Genomic DNA, 15,904 nt, shown 5'->3' with positions numbered 1-15,904 from the left:
CATTGCTAACCCCATTGCTTTGTTGTTGTTGTTTTTGACACCTCCATCCCACATAACAATGGAGAACCCCTGTGTAGAGCAATTCATTTCTTCCCTTGCACAGAGCCTAAACCCAGGCTACCCTGAATTCATTAACGAGTTGAATTTCAGTGAGTGCAGGGATGAAATAGATTCTCTACTGAAGGACAGGTGTGATGCACAGACTGCATCCAAAGGCCCATTGTTAAGATGTTTGCTTCTGAACTTCCACAGGCAATCCAGCCTTGCCTCTCAGAGCAAAGCAGCCTTAGAAAAGGAGGTAGAGTCCCATAATGCGCGAACGGCTTGTCTCCTCCATGAGGTACAAATGGCCAATAAGAAAGCTATGCGCTACTTAGCAGACCTGCACTCAGCAGAGTCAGATCTTTGTGCACACAAAGAGGAATTGTTAAGGCTTAAATCGGGTTGTCTTTCCCCACCACAGTCATTAAGCCAATGTGATTCTGGTTACTCCGATTCACACTCCTCCTGTAGTGAAAGGTTAACGTCCCCTACAGTTAGAAAATGGGAACAATTTCCAGCTGACCCTAAATTCCTGGGAATGGAGTCGGGTCCTCAACATCCTCTGAGAGACCGAGGTAACAATTACCTGACGTCCCATCTCTCTGATATAGACCATGAAGAGATATGTAGTTTATCCTCCAGAAGATATTCTGCCCAATCTTCTTTTCAGTCTATGATGTATGACACTTCCATCCGTGCCCATCTCTCCGAAGGGGGGACTACAACACCACAGGTTTGCCCAGCCCCCGCCTTTCCACCAGAGATAACCGTTGCACGTGATGCACCTGCCCGGACACCACAGTGTCCCCGCTTTAAAGTGCTTGAGTTCCTTGCCAAGGACATTGAACATTTTGATCCAGACAGCTGTGATCATAACGTTGACAATTACGTTAGGGATTTAGACCACGCCCTAATTGATCTGCCCCATGCAACCCAAAGGGAGAAGGTTAAACTTGTATGGAAAACAAGCTCTAAAGCTGTCCATAAGTTTATCCAGTCACAACCTCCCACAGTCAGAGATGACTACACAGAGCTCCGTCAAGCACTACTAGAAGAATTCTCTTCTACTGCTGATGAGATTGACTCAATGGTTGCAGCCCTCCAAATTAAACATACCCGTCATGAGCGTCCTAGAGATTATTACAAACGTTTGAGACATGTGTACTTCCAGGGCAAGAATGCAGCAGGCTTAGAAGAAAACTCCACCTTCAAGTCCTTATTCTTGCAGAACCTGCACCCATGTGTACGCACTCACGTTGTACTCATGACGCGCCAAGGTGACCCCTCGATGCAGGACATCAGGAAGATGACACAGGTGGCTTGGGAAACTGTTGTCACTTCCAAAACAAGAGGGAAGACTGTTGAGCCCTCCAGCTCAACCACCAAGGCATCATCCCGATCTGCCACCTTAAAACGTCACCCTCACAACAGACCAAAGGGGGGCGATAAAGGGCCACACAGGGACACTGAGCGTAGCCGCCATGTCCGCCAGCTTCCCCGAGATAGGCATTCACACAGTCGAAGCTGTAGAAAGCCTTACTCTGAAATTATGGCCCAGCAGTATGATCAGCCAATAGACTGCTCAGATGATGATCGCAGCATCTCTGAGTGCAGTTTAGATGATCATAATTTAGCAGACAGTGACAATGCCTCTGAATACCTCTGTGCCTCTGGCTACATGGAGCGTTACAGCCCTGAGCCACGAGTTCGGAAAAACTCAAGGCACCTCAGATTCAGAGTTCCTTCTTCACAGTGATAACAGTCCATCCCTGTACTGCCAGTAGGTACTATGTACTTTACTTTCTTTGCAGTTAAGTAGGCAAACTTGTTGATTTGTTAGCAACAGCAGCAAACTCCATAGTTTCAACTCACTAATAGTCACACCTGCCACTATTAGCTGAGAAAAGCCTAAATTCTGATTAGACCCACTGTCTAACTTTGCAATTACACCAGAACCAACTCCTCGGTAGTAGTTTGCAATTTATACATGTCCTTATCAAACACAAATTGTAGGACACATTCGAACAATGATACATACCATTGACAACCAAGATTTTTAAAATGTGATGACATCCTTCCGCAGCAACATCTGCATGAAGGACAAAATTGTTATTTCTGTTAAGATCAGACCGAGTACTGCTTTGAATAATAATTATTCTAATAGGATCCAGTGAGTAAACCAAAACTCTTGGACGTTTGGAAATGGTTTTATCATTGTAGGTGCCACTCTCTTTCTGTATCTTACCCTAACAATTTACATCACTGACATTCTTCTCTTTCTCACTAACACTGTTAGTAAATGTCAATGTGCTTATGTGTATTTCAGTTTGTCACCTGATGATTTTGTTTGCTTAGCTAAGATAGTTAGCATTTACCACAGCCCAGTTGGTTAACAGACTGCCCAGACGTCATTACTATGAATGAACTTTTCCAACTTGGATTACGCACGGACACTTGTGCTCTCACGACCACGCATCGAGCAAGATCGTGAGACCAAAGGGGGGAATGTTGGGATCTGAACCTGGTGGTGCATAATCAGGTAACCACATGGCTGCTTTTGTCTTGGGAACAAAGGAGCCCTGGAAAAACCCCAGTATCCCACAATCCTCTAGGTGTGAAAACTGACCAAGCAGTTCACTGGCTGACAGTGGCATGTGACCTATGAGGTCATCAGGTCATATAAAATGCACCGTTTGGCCTTTGTTCTCTCTCTTATTCTCTACTCTTCCACCTCTTCAACTCCACACCTCCACGTGGAGACCCCGAGCGGCTCAGCTGCAGCTGGCTGCCAGGTAGTCTGCTAACAAAGAGCAACTACTTGCAGGCCTATTCTCCATACAGCAGCGAAGCGAGTTCCTGCTGAGGAATCTACACCAGCTCTTTAGCCAACAAACAAAAGCTTTGCAGGCTAAACTCTCAAAGAACAGGAGCCACATGGCTAGTTAGCACCGAGCTGCTAACAAGCCACTTCAAAGGACTTCAAGGAGCGGCCGGTTTCCCTCCGTTTGCCATCAGGAAAACACAGCAAGGACTTCAACTTTTCCCAGCTCGGCCCTTCCATCAGCCAGCTTAAGGAGCAACACACCAGAAATGGACTTTCCACCAACTGGTAGTATGACCTGGGCCTAGTTAAGCTAAGCAGAGCATAGAACTTAAACTTTGATTGAATGTGATATTTATGTTTATTGAGTTGTTTATAGTATAGTGGTTTGATGTTAGTTTAAATTGTGCAACACATAGACTCAGGGTCTTGCATGCTTAACTAACCACTCTTCCTCTAACCTGGCACCTCATAAAACCCTTATCACATTCCACACATCTACTGGCGAGCACATGGTCTGAATGTCCCACTCAGCAGCCATTGTTCCTTTGTGTTCAAGACCTCAAGGCCCAGCGGCCATCTTGACACGCCCACAACCGGCGGCCATCTTGGCACGCCCACAACCAGCGGCCATCTTGGCACGCCCACAACCGGCGGCCATCTTGACACGCCCACAACCACACACACACACGCACGTAGTATTGAGTACACTGTAGTTACCTTGTATGTTAATTTTATTCTTGTTAATAAATGTCTTTTAAACATACCTGTCTGTTTAATATTGCACAAGAGTGAATATTGCCAACCTCTACACTGCCAAGAACTCCAAATTCCTTCAACTGTAACTAGTTGTTAACGTGGTAATTTTGGTTATAGTTATTAAGTTAATTATTAATCCGAACTCCAAATTGACAATTTAGTATAATTTATGAGACTGTTTTGATTAATTGGCTATCTTTTCCCTTCCTAGAAGGGTGGTGCCCCGAGGTGATCTAGTAATTCAGATCCAATTATTTAATAATAAATAATTATTTTTGATAATTATTAATTATTCATGATAGCCAAACCCCAATACTGAGTGCCTTAGTACCAGGCCCAACACTTTAAAAAAATCTGAATTTGTGCAACCCTTAGTCTGGAGATCGACTGGATGCCTTGCAACACACAGCAGCCTCTCATGTTTAACACACGATTGAGATTGGATCAAAATGAGGGCCTGATCACCTTTAACCCGACACACTTTTCTCATTCAGATAAGTTGTCCAGAAAATAAAAATAAAAATGCTAATGGGTTCTTTTTAAACTCAAACAAAAATTCAGGAATAAATACACTTCCGGTTGCACAGAGTTCTGCTATTCTGTGTCACTGCTGACTCGTGATATCTCTTTACAATATGCACACACACTGGGTGAAGCTTTTAAACGACATTTTTAATGTAGCATTAACCTTAGCTGTATTAAGCCAAAGCAGCTATGTTAATTAAGAGATTAATCAAACAAATTAGTCAGAGTAAGGTAATATTTTCTGTCAACATACTTACCTTCGCGGTTAAGCAGTGAGCACGACAGAGTTTTACTCATTAGAAGACTAGAATTTTCTTATTAAGTAACGAGGTAAGTATTTAGTGTACATTTGTTCAGTTTTCACTGGTCTTGAGTTCACTATAAGCTTAAGTCCTCACCTCTGCAGCACTTGAACACAGTTTTGCTACAAATAAAATCTCAGTAAACGTTCCACTTACACTGCACATTGAGCTGGATAGAGGCGTTGGCCATCCCCACCACGTTCTCTGCGATGCAGGTCAACTGGAAGTTGTTGTCGTCTCGGCTCATGTTGAAAAGAGTCAGGTTGATGGAGTGGATGTTGGGCCTGTACACGTTAGACTACGAAAAGAAAGTAAGAGGCACAGTCAGAGAGGAGAGAGGTGCTTAGGCATGTAATAGACATGCTTAATAGCACATACTGTTATACTACTTGGGTTTAAATCTTTAATTACTTAATTAAAATGAAGGTTAATTATTCATCGGTTGAATTCCTGTGGAAGGAAACGAAACAAAGTCAAGGAGTACACACCACCTGTGGGAATTAATCACTTCATTGATCTAGTCTAGTCTAACTACCATCGGTCTAGCACTGCAGGAACAATGTAAAGGCTGATATACAGTAAATGTTGGCACAAACCGGACTCATTAATTTACAATGTTTTCATTAAGGAAACCAAATACAATTCGAATGCTTCTCCTCTTGCCGTCAGTTGGCCAGTCTCCCACTCCCAAACATTCACTCACCCCGATACACTATCCATCTACCCTAAAACATCAAGCCTGAGGCTGAAGTAGCTTTCATCTGTGCAGTCTCTGCAAGCATTAGAGACACAGATGACAAATACAGCCACACGGCAGTCCAAGATACGGTTGTTCTTCTATTCTTGCAGTTTTTCTCTGCAGTTGTTATTACTGTGATGTCCCAAGGGCCTGTCTCGGGGAGCCAGATTAGTGGTCTCACCGAGGGTTCAACCCAGGCCTCTCAGTCACACAAAAACTGGCTTATTTTGAACAAGGAGAGCTCATCATGGCAACCTACGCTGCTCAGATAATCAGGGAACCACACTGCTGGTTAACCTTGCGTCCTGGCATTTGCATGAGAGTGAGTTTTTTCCCAAAATGCATTAAACCAAATCTAGATAATTTGACATGTTTGTTTGTTTGTTTGTTCTTCAATGCTGGCTTAAAATTCATCTAGAATAGTTGTCCAGATGTTCTCGAGTGCATGTCCTCGAGATGACCTGCTTATGTGCAAGCTTAGTGGCACCTGGATTCATGACTTAGACATTTCAGGGTGAGCCGCACTAAACCAAATGCATTCATAGATTCACAGTGGAAAATATGGTAATTTTGATGCAGATCCTAAAACACAAACACGATTCTGATTGTTAGCCCAAGGCCCACAGAGCACCATGTGTGCTGAAATACAAGGAATTAAACTTATTTTTTATATTAAAAAGGGAATTTGCACTTCTATCGGGCTAGATGTTGAAAATTCATTGTCTGCATACCTATTCAAAATATAAATCTATTAGACTGGGCTGTGAAGCTCAATACAATTAAGGCATGGCGGCTAATGCGCAGACTTGAGGGAAGGTCAAAGCTGACATCCGTTTTATTTTAAATAATCCGGATTTCCAGCCAGGATTACTTGATGCTAGCTTTAAACAATGGGGTAATAACGAGATTAATATGCTGAAAGACCTACTGGCAAGTAATACATTAATATAATTTGAACAAATGGTTATGAAATATGGTATAACCAGACATGACTTCTTCCGTTATATACAAATAAGGCATGATATACCCCAAAGCATGACTTTAATTGATGAAATGAAATATCTTCTCTTCTCTGCAGAGGTACAGTTCATGTTACCTTACAAGGACTTAGAGCTCAGTGGGAAAATGGACTTTCTGTCACAACTGATGATAATGAATGTGAGGATATGTATACTGAGGTATGCCAAATCAATTTCAGTCTGCAATCATACCAAAAAGATTATACACAGAATGCACATAACCCCGAACTGAAGACATAAATTCAACCCTACTGTTTTGCCCATGTGCCTTAAATGTAAGACAGTATTTGACACTCTAACTCACTGTTTCTGGTCACGTCATAAGCTGCAAAGGAACTGGTCCAATGTATTATTAGAATTATAAAAGATACTGGGTCAGAAACTGGAAATGGAGCCAGTGTCTTTTGCTTCTTCTCCCAACCAAGCGTGTAATGTTAACAAATAAGAGATTGTATTGTATTCTAAGTTATGCTGCAAGGAGGGAACATCTGATTGCACTGGATCAGTGAAAAGGAACCAAGTGAGAAAGGCTGGCTTAGCGTGTTGTTTGATTTAGTGCCGTTAGAACATCTTACGTGCATGCCACACTCAGATACATTTTGTAAAGTTTGGAACCCTATTTTAAGTATTTGGAGCCTGATGTCTCTGCAGTCATGCTGCAGGGGTTTTACAAAGTGTCGTGATACAAGAGGGATGATCACTGTATTGTTGGTTGTGTACATGCGACTGAGCTGACTTTTACTTTCTCTATGTACACACAGACACAGTTCAAGCTAATTTTTCATGAAGCATGCAACTAAAGTGTCCTGAGCGTCTCCAACATGCGGGTAGCCTGCGGCTGAATACCATGTCTAAAAACATCATTGTCGTTCTGCTAACGTGCCGCTCACACTGCATTTTCTGTGTAGACGCTGCACTATGACCATGACTTCTATTAGGAAGGACCTTACTGGTCATGCACCCAGCATTACTCACAGTAAAGCCACATTTGGTAGGATCTGAACAGACACCTACTACCTTCAGTGAAGGATGACGTGACCTTGTTGGTTGGAGGTGGTTAGTCGTGCTTTGTCTCCTCAAAAAGAAACTATTACGAAGCGTTTATTAGGTAGTCTTGCAGCTTAAACTCCACACTGGAAAACAGTGGATGGCGCACCCAGTGGTGAAACAAATGGTAGGTGTTTCATTTGTCGTGCGCACAGCCATTGTCGCTCACATGATTCAGCTCTCGTAACCACATAAAAAGTCCCCAAACACATCTATAATGATATAATCGCTCAAGGGTAAGGAAAGCTATCTGCAGAAAAGGGAGTCTTTAGTACGTACATTTTTCCCTAGTGCATGCTGATTCAGGTCCTAAAATACCAACTGAACACCTAATGCAACTGCTAGTTGAATAAATGATGCTGAGGAAGATTTTCAAAAAAATCCATCCTAAGAAGAATCTGGATGAGAATTAATTAGATAAGCCACCTTTAAAGACCAGAGACCAGGACAAAAATGCAGCAAAGCTCATATTCATTTTAATATGACTTAGACAACTCAAAGTGACTTAAATGGTATAAAGATTAGTTAAGGCAGCTTGGCATTGTTTTTCAGAAACACTATTTGTTATTTTTAAGGTTATTTTGTTGATTGTAGTGACATATATGTGTGTCTAACCAGATGGGTGTTGATGGAATGCAGGCCGCTGACAGTCCAGTCCACTTCAGGCAGCGGTAATCCGGATCCGTTGCAGCTCACCGTCACATTGTCACCCTCCATCACCAACACACTGCTGTGGCTCACGCTGATCTCTGGCAGGTCTGTAAACACACGCATACAAATACACACGCACGCACACAGTGTATGGTCCTTTTAATACAGGCCTGCCACTGCTGGTGTCTACATGCTTTCACACCAAATCAATTAATCACTTTTCATTAATGTAATAAAATTAGTACAAAGGAAGCAACGGGGTACACGACCACACACTCACCCACACACAAACAAATCCACACACACGCTAGATGTCACAGGGATGAGTCACCGCCAGGAGATAATACTGCAGAGTCCAGCCTCTGTCAGAATCAACACGTAGCTCCTCTCATCAGATTCACCCTCTGAACTCTGTCACACCTCCTCCCCTTCCCGCCTCCACTCGTGTCTCTGCTCCTCTTCTCTTTCTTCCATTTCACCCATGCCCTCCTTTTTTTCTGTCACTTTTTCGTCTCCCCCGCCGCCACCCTCCCCTTCTCTGGCACCTCTTCCCTTTTCTCCCTTTTAAGCACACATCTCACTCGCCCCCCCCCCCCTTACCGCAGCTGTTGATGTACATGTTGTGCAGTCGCAACTTGGAGGCTCCGTTCCTGCAGTACAGCTGCTGCGTGTGCAGCCCGGCCTCTCCTCTCTGCTGCCATAGCTGGATCCAGCGGATGTCGCAGCCGCAGTCGAACACCACGCCGTCCAGGCGCCTTCAAACACAATTAGGGACCAAGAATGTCAATAAAAACAACAACAGGGTGAAGGAAACACAAGTAAAAAGAGCAGCATCACTACAGCAACAGGCTACATCTAGTTCATGCACCGAGCCGCATAAGCTGCTTCAATGATAGCGGTGAGAACTGCAAACATATCACTACTAGCAGTGATTTGGCACCAGCCACGTGTCCTCAACAACACCAACACAATTAAAAGGCTCCTCCACCTATTTATCCGTGCACTCCATAAAACCGCTCACCATGGAAAGCTTAAAAAAGAGGGATCAAAACTGATGAACTAAAACCTGATGTACCATTTTTAATTTCTCACATTCATCTTCCTTCCCAAGCGAACGTTACCCAGAATGCCACTGGCCAATAGTTTTTCAGTTTGGCTGGATATTTTGTATATTACACAGGTTTTCAGTCCAATACAAACAAAGGAATAGTATACACAGATCAGCCGCAACATTAAAACCACTGACATGAGAAGTAAATAACATTAATCATCTTGTCACAATAATTCGTGTGGATGTTACTTAGACATGTACCACCCACCTAGACCAGAAGAGGCACCCCCACCCCATAGCACTGACACTCCTTGATGGCAGATCCCTAGCAGGATGCAGGCACACACAACTCAAAAAACATGAAGAACAGCACAAGGTGTTGACCTGGCTTCCAAATTCGCTGGATCCCAAACCGATCAAGTATCCCCTCAACCCATAGGACCCAAAAGCCCCCACTGACAACTAACAACTTTCTTTTGGCACAAACGAGATCTACACAATATTAGGCAGGCGGTCATAACGTTGCGCGTGATCAGTGTTTGTAGTGTACTGAAAAATGGTCACCTTCTTACAGCACCATGTGATTATCGCAGTGACAGACAGACGCTCAAGTGCCATTACTGCAGCAGTACACTGGCTTTACTCTTTTATCTGCAGGGGTTTCGTTCCATTCCTCCTCGCGCTAAAATGGCAGCCTGCTTTTCAGCTGTGCGGAAAAAATGTATTTTTAGAATGAGTGCGAACAAAGCAGAGGTGTTTCGTACGTACTAATCAAGCGCTGCGCACACAGTGAGCTCTAATGTTACAACAATGATGCAATCACACTCCGCTGTGTTCCTTTCCACTTCAAAAATAGCATTTGTTTTAAGAAGAATTGATGTTCTCCTGAAAAGTGAAAATTTGAACAAATGCCATCGTATGGTTAATTTGGTGTGACTGTGCACTTATACTGTGCAAAAATAATAATCTAAATCCATTTATAGCAGGAAAGAATGAAACATTTCCCAGGAAGCAATGACTTCAAAAATCACAGGAAAACCTTCGATACTTGTCTCCGGAGGTAAAACACAGCCGACCACTTCCACGAGCCCTAGCGAGAGCAGAAGCAATTTAACAGTGTTCAGCTGCAGTAAAAGCAGCATTACCGACAACATTCTCAATCTAATCATCGACATTCTTCTTCAATATCCGAAATAATAGCAGAATCAACAGTGGGGGAGCTGTGGACTAGTGGTTGGAAGATTTGGGACCACAGATTTAGGACATTAAGGTTCAAATCCCTTCTGCAAGGTACTTTGAGCAAGCACCTAAAACCTTCAAATGGCTCCTCAGGCGCTGCATGCATGACTGCCCACCGCTCCCCACTGTCTGTACAAATGGATGGGTAAAATGCAGCGAACCATTTTTTCCCATGAGGGATTAATAAAGGATAACAAACTAAATAAAATAAAATAAAAATAAATAAAAATCCCAGATCCAGTGATGGAAACTGCTCAAACAACAGCCGTCCCAATAGCTGGGTTCATTCAGCAGACAAGAGGAGAAACAATAAAAGCTGCGCTGTAGCATTCAAATGTGAGGAGGTCAAAGGTCAACGCTGTGTTCTGGCTATCAGTCTCAGGCTGCATTAGTGGCAGACAGGTATCATTAGACTCCACTGCGCATACATCTCTTTCTCACAGCAGTGTGCAGCGAAGAGCCACATTATTCAGCACTGTATGCCACCTCTGCATTTTGCATATGTCCAATTTGGAGGCTGTGATTGGCCAATTTTGTCAAGATGAATGCCCGTCCAAATGTCCTTGACAGAGGTCAATAAGATATTGAAGAATGCATGAATAATGTATGGGCTACGTCCACCACGCTGTATGAAGTAATGAGAATAGATTCCCGCAGGTGGATCTCACTTATTATCGGCCGTGTGTGGATCTAATACTGTAGTTAGAGCAGAGCCTTTTCCATACTTACTATATGACAGCTTTCTGGTGCCGCCTCCATGCCGGTCCATTATTTAATGCTTTTCCCTTTAATTCCCGTTAATCTTATTACTGCTCATTAGCAGTTGTTATGTCCAGATGTACAGTCCTTCTAATCAGTTTCGGCACCATTTTTAGTTCGTGCGTCAATGCTAACCTAATTGCTAAGTCTAATGAAATCATGAATAGCCATCTAGAAAAAAAAAAAACTCATTTACCTTTTTAATCACGATCAGTTTTCTTATTATTTTGCATCGTGTGTATTGATTTTACCATGTAAAGACAAACAAATACTGTGAAAAGTTCAAGTCAAAATAAAAAAATAAGCAAACCCAATGGAACTTTTAATGGAAAGAAATAGCTGCAGGAAGTTGGCTTAAAATAAAATACAAACAATCCCCACAGAACTTTTGAACGGAGACATTTAAACGGCTGCAATAAAGACGAGCTTGCCGGGTACATTTTGCCGCTGCAGCAACACAGATCATTTATACGGCGTTTTTCAGGGAACATTTCAGGAAGAACTTTTGTTTTTGGGATTTTAGAACCAATACTGGTCTTATATGAAATCATGATCTCTCCTCCGTATGAAAAACAAATCGAAATCGAAATTTAGTTTAATTTCTTGTGTTTGCTTTTCACTCATTCATTTTCTAGTTTCTGGCTAGAGCTCATCCCAGACGTTAGGCAGCTTACACCCTGGACAGGTCGCCATCAACCCAGAAGCTTTTCGCTGTGAGGGGTCAATCCAAACCACTACACCAGTGTGCTACCCAGTGTTTGCTTTTGTTCTGCATTTTCTATGATGTTTCATTTAAATGGCGCTTGAGAAAATTCCTCAAATCCACAACTGCTAAAAAACTCAACATTAACTCAGAATTATCCTTATGTTGTTTGTATTTGAGGCCGAAGATGTCTTATTGATAAGTGTTTTGGAAAAGTCAGGTTGCTCCCAACTTGACAGTGCGGAGGAGAATTTCAAGGTTAAAGGTTTTCATTTACCGCCGAGCAACTTCAACCACAAGGGATCAAAGCTCACTAGAGCAAGGCGGCCCAGGCTCTCCCCCCCTTATACTGTAATTATGGTCATTATTAACAAGAACCACCACCTCCACACATTACCCACTATTCCTCGGGGCAGAGCCGATCACGGCTGGAAAATACAGGATATGGCACTTAAATAAGAAAGCAGCAGCCATGCGTTTCAAATGTGAGCCCAGCCGGTACAGCAACACAGCTGTGAATTTACAGCGCTAACGTCTAAACAAGCAATAAGACGGCGAAAGAAAAATAGCAGAAAAGTGACGGGTGGAACTTGATAAACGTCTAAAGGAGAGCAGATTAGACTTGGAAAAGAACAAAAGCAAACAGCGGTATGACCCCGGCTACAGAGAGCTAACAGCATGGTGTTTCCTTGAAGCCGGCTAACGATCCACCCTGCTACTCCAGAGGAGAGGTAATGATCACCACCAGAGGCTGTTTTTCTGGGAAATGTACACACAGGTGCTTTGGCTGAGGAGCCGTGGATCACAACCAACAATAAGCCATATAGTGCATTGTTGCTGGCACGCTTTGATCTCAGCTGGAATGCGCTGCTTTCTTTCCTTTTACTGTTGTCAGGAATTATTTTAAGGTTTGAAATCCTGTGTGTTTAATAAACCACCTTATTTGGATTCTTTTTTTTTTTTCACCTCGGCCCCTGGGTTTAACTGTGTGTTATATGCTTGGCTTTATGGTAAGTCAGCACAAAGACTTTACTCTGCTTTCCATAAAGTCGTACTTACATTTGCCACAATGCATTCATATGTTAATGCGTATTAATAAGAAAGAAATGCAGCCTACAAATATTTATCAGCCAAACCCCTTCACCTTACTGTGACTTCCCAATGACGGCTCAGCGACCTTAGCTTTCAGTGATGTAAAGGTACATTTAGTCACCACCTAACGTTCGGTTGGGAACGTCATGCATGTTCTGGCAGTCCACCAATTGTCGTCATCTTCCTTAGCGCGCGAGCAGGGTTAGCCTTTATCAGTTCACCACACACGTTGTAAAAGCTTTGCTGAACCTCTAACTCATCCACGCACATTTAACACGGTAACTGACCAGAAAACAAGGCGTCTGTATCCTCAGTGATGACATAAAGAGAGGTTGGAACTGCACAACAAGATATGATTTTTGATTTAAAGTAGTTCATTTAAATGAAATATCCTCTTAATGGACATTTTGTAATCCATATACTTGAGAGTAAAGAGCTTGGAGTCATAGAGTGGCTTTCACTTTTACAGTAATAACAATGCCCCCCCATGATTTTGTAACCGATCTGTGAATTTTGCATACCGTTGCAACTCTAGTACATGGCTATGACGTTTTTGGCAAACAGTCCTCACGGTGTTCTGATAAGACCTGCAGTTGGTATTTAAAAAGTCTGAAAGATGCTGTCTCCTTTGCCACCTTTCCGAAAGCACACAAGACAACAGTCTAAGGAAGGGACTGAACAGTGCGTTTGTCTCCGGTAACGTAAGCTGCCAACCTTTTAAAAGCTCTTTATTTGATTTGGAGGATCACACTCCAGCCACAGCAGCCAGGGGGGGAAAAAAAAACAAGAAATATACAAATAACGTATTTTTATCACTGTAAGTTATTCTAGATGGCAAATCGTCCTTTTTGCTGGGATGTGAGTTAGAATGAGTCAAATTGTAATTACAGTTTCTTTTTGACGCTGCTGTAAATACTACAAATAACTAGCTCTTGGTTGCTATCTGTCTCCACGGCATCCAAGGGTGTCATGTTTCACTCATTTTCACTTATTTATATTCATTCGCGAGAGAATGCCCCGCTTCAGGGACACAAGCCTGTGCAGCAAAATAAACTCGTGTGCAAAGAGAGCCGAGTCTGAGCCGTCTAAGGTCGAGCCAGGCGGAATGGCAGCGGACTGTCACAGGCGGCCGCGGTGATGCGAGACCCCGACGCAGAAGCTTGCCGCAATGTTGCTCTGCCGCAATGTCTGTTCGTACCATGTCACCTGTGTAGCCCTTTTGCTTTTACACATAAATCAAAACAGCTGGAAGCTAAAAAGCATCGGATGACGAAGCTTTTTCCATACTTAAAATCTCTAGTAAAAAATGAATTGAACTAGATTGGAACATTTGATGTGCTGTAGCTTTTGTACTCCTATTGTATACTGAACTGCATTTTATTTCCTGTTTTTTTTTTTTAATCACTTCATTCTCTTTTTCTGCCTCCATCTTTGAGGCAGAGCAATCGTTGCTGTTGTTTTTCTGCACTGCACTTTCCATAGATCACTTGTCAATCAAACACTGTGGCCAGTACCGTCATTATTATTATTAGAATAACAGCGTGGAAAGGAGATAATCGAGCTGTCACGGCATCAGATTGAATGCTAGGGTCTTGAAGCAGCTGACTGACAAACAGTCATCTAGTCGTAGGCAGTGGGTTCAGGAAACAGATGTACCATGAACTGGTCTCACATCACTGCTGCACTGTTGCCTTAGCTCTGCCCTGTGTGGAGCAGGAGGTGGACAGATTAGAGTTTTGACAAGGAATGGTATGAACCAATCAGGGGGAATAAACATAGGAAGAAAATAGAGAGCTGACTCGACCGATATCAGACTTGCTGCTAAATTTGCTAACAGTTGCTTTAACCGTACTGCGCATCATCACTTCGCCACACTCCCAGCTGTTTCTGGGCTGCCTCCATCACCCTCACGCCGCACCTTCTGCTTATGTCGTGGACAAAGTGGCACGCTGTAAATAAATAAGCCACAGTTTTGTCTCGTCATTGCTTTTCCGTAAAGGTTGCAGCAATTTGGTCAGTCTGTGTCCCTGCAGGCTCTCGCACAGCCTGACTCTCCTTTCAAACCACCGCGGCATAATTTGTCTGAAGAGGCAGACCTGATTTTGGCTTATCGACAAAGCCACCTGCACTGCAATCATGGAGGAGAGAGAGAGGACACCGGAGTCAGGTCGGGGAAGGCTGCAGGTGGGGAAAAAAAAATGGACAGAGTGAGCAGGACCTCAAGGCCTTTTCTTAAGATTTCAGCAGGGATTCTTCACACTACGCAATTTTTAGTTAAGTTTAGAAGACTGGTATTTTGAAAGGCACTTAATGTTTATTTTCACAATGCATTGGGAATATGTGGGAGGGATTGTATGAGCTCCAATAATAGATGTCATGTACAACTAATTCCACTTTTAACAATTATTTTAAATCTAGATTTTGTCATAATATAATTGTGGTCACGTTGCCTGGAAGCCAGATCAACTTCAACACCCACAACTTTTTTGTGGGCATGGAAGTTGGTCTGGAGTCTCTCCGTTGGGAATTGATGGTGCTCTGGCAAAAATCTCCTGGGCCAATCAAATCGTCAAATCTATATTTTGCAGATCAACTAACTGTACTTCAATTAGAGACCTGCAACTCACATCTTTTCTGTGCCTGTTTCAGTTAAGATGAACTGTGAAGGAGTACTTTGCTGTGCAGCGAATGCAAGTTACACCTAAAACAGGAATTGAGAGATTTGAGAAATTACATCGCAACTAGTTCAGTAAAAGCAGCTAGGCTGTCATTTTACACATTCATGCACAAAACTAACGGTTTCCTCTGTGGGGTAGTGTAAATTTTATATAACTATAAATGAACTGGTTGGAAACTTTTACAAATAGAGACAGTCAAAAACACTGTTTGCTATGTGAGCACACACACAGTAGGAGATGACTAGGAGGCCATAATGGCATTCAGATTTCAGAGTGCAGATAGGTATTGTTTTTAAAAGAAAAAGACTTGTGTTTTCCATTTGTTCTTACGGTTGCTTCCACAAAAAGGACGTTAACAGGCAAAGTTTTCTTCCCCTGCACAGATTCAACCCAGCAGTGTGGAATCTAACCCCTTGAAAGTCCCAGCCACTCTTGCCCAGAGTGAATCTTTTCTACCGAATTTAACACGTTAATAGT

General features: G+C 42.8%; 1 protein-coding gene across 1 annotated transcript in view; it reads right to left on the bottom strand.

Moving 5' to 3' along the window:
• ntrk3b (neurotrophic tyrosine kinase, receptor, type 3b) overlaps positions 1–15,904 on the bottom strand; it is a gene marked incomplete at its 5' end in the record, with an annotated part of 190,479 nt that overhangs the window by 88,480 nt on the left and 86,095 nt on the right. Inside the window, 3 exons of the mRNA XM_084541455.1 lie at positions 4,606–4,747; positions 7,870–8,012; positions 8,506–8,660. Coding sequence (XP_084397581.1) covers positions 4,606–4,747; positions 7,870–8,012; positions 8,506–8,660 — 440 coding nt within the window. The remainder of the gene's footprint in view (positions 1–4,605; positions 4,748–7,869; positions 8,013–8,505; positions 8,661–15,904) is intronic.

This window comes from Chelon labrosus (genome assembly GCF_963514085.1).
Source record: "Chelon labrosus genome assembly, chromosome: 3".
NCBI classification, from domain to species: Eukaryota; Metazoa; Chordata; class Actinopteri; order Mugiliformes; family Mugilidae; genus Chelon; species Chelon labrosus.
Note: the sequence above shows the minus strand (reverse complement) of the source record. Positions and strands in the feature narration are given on the sequence as shown.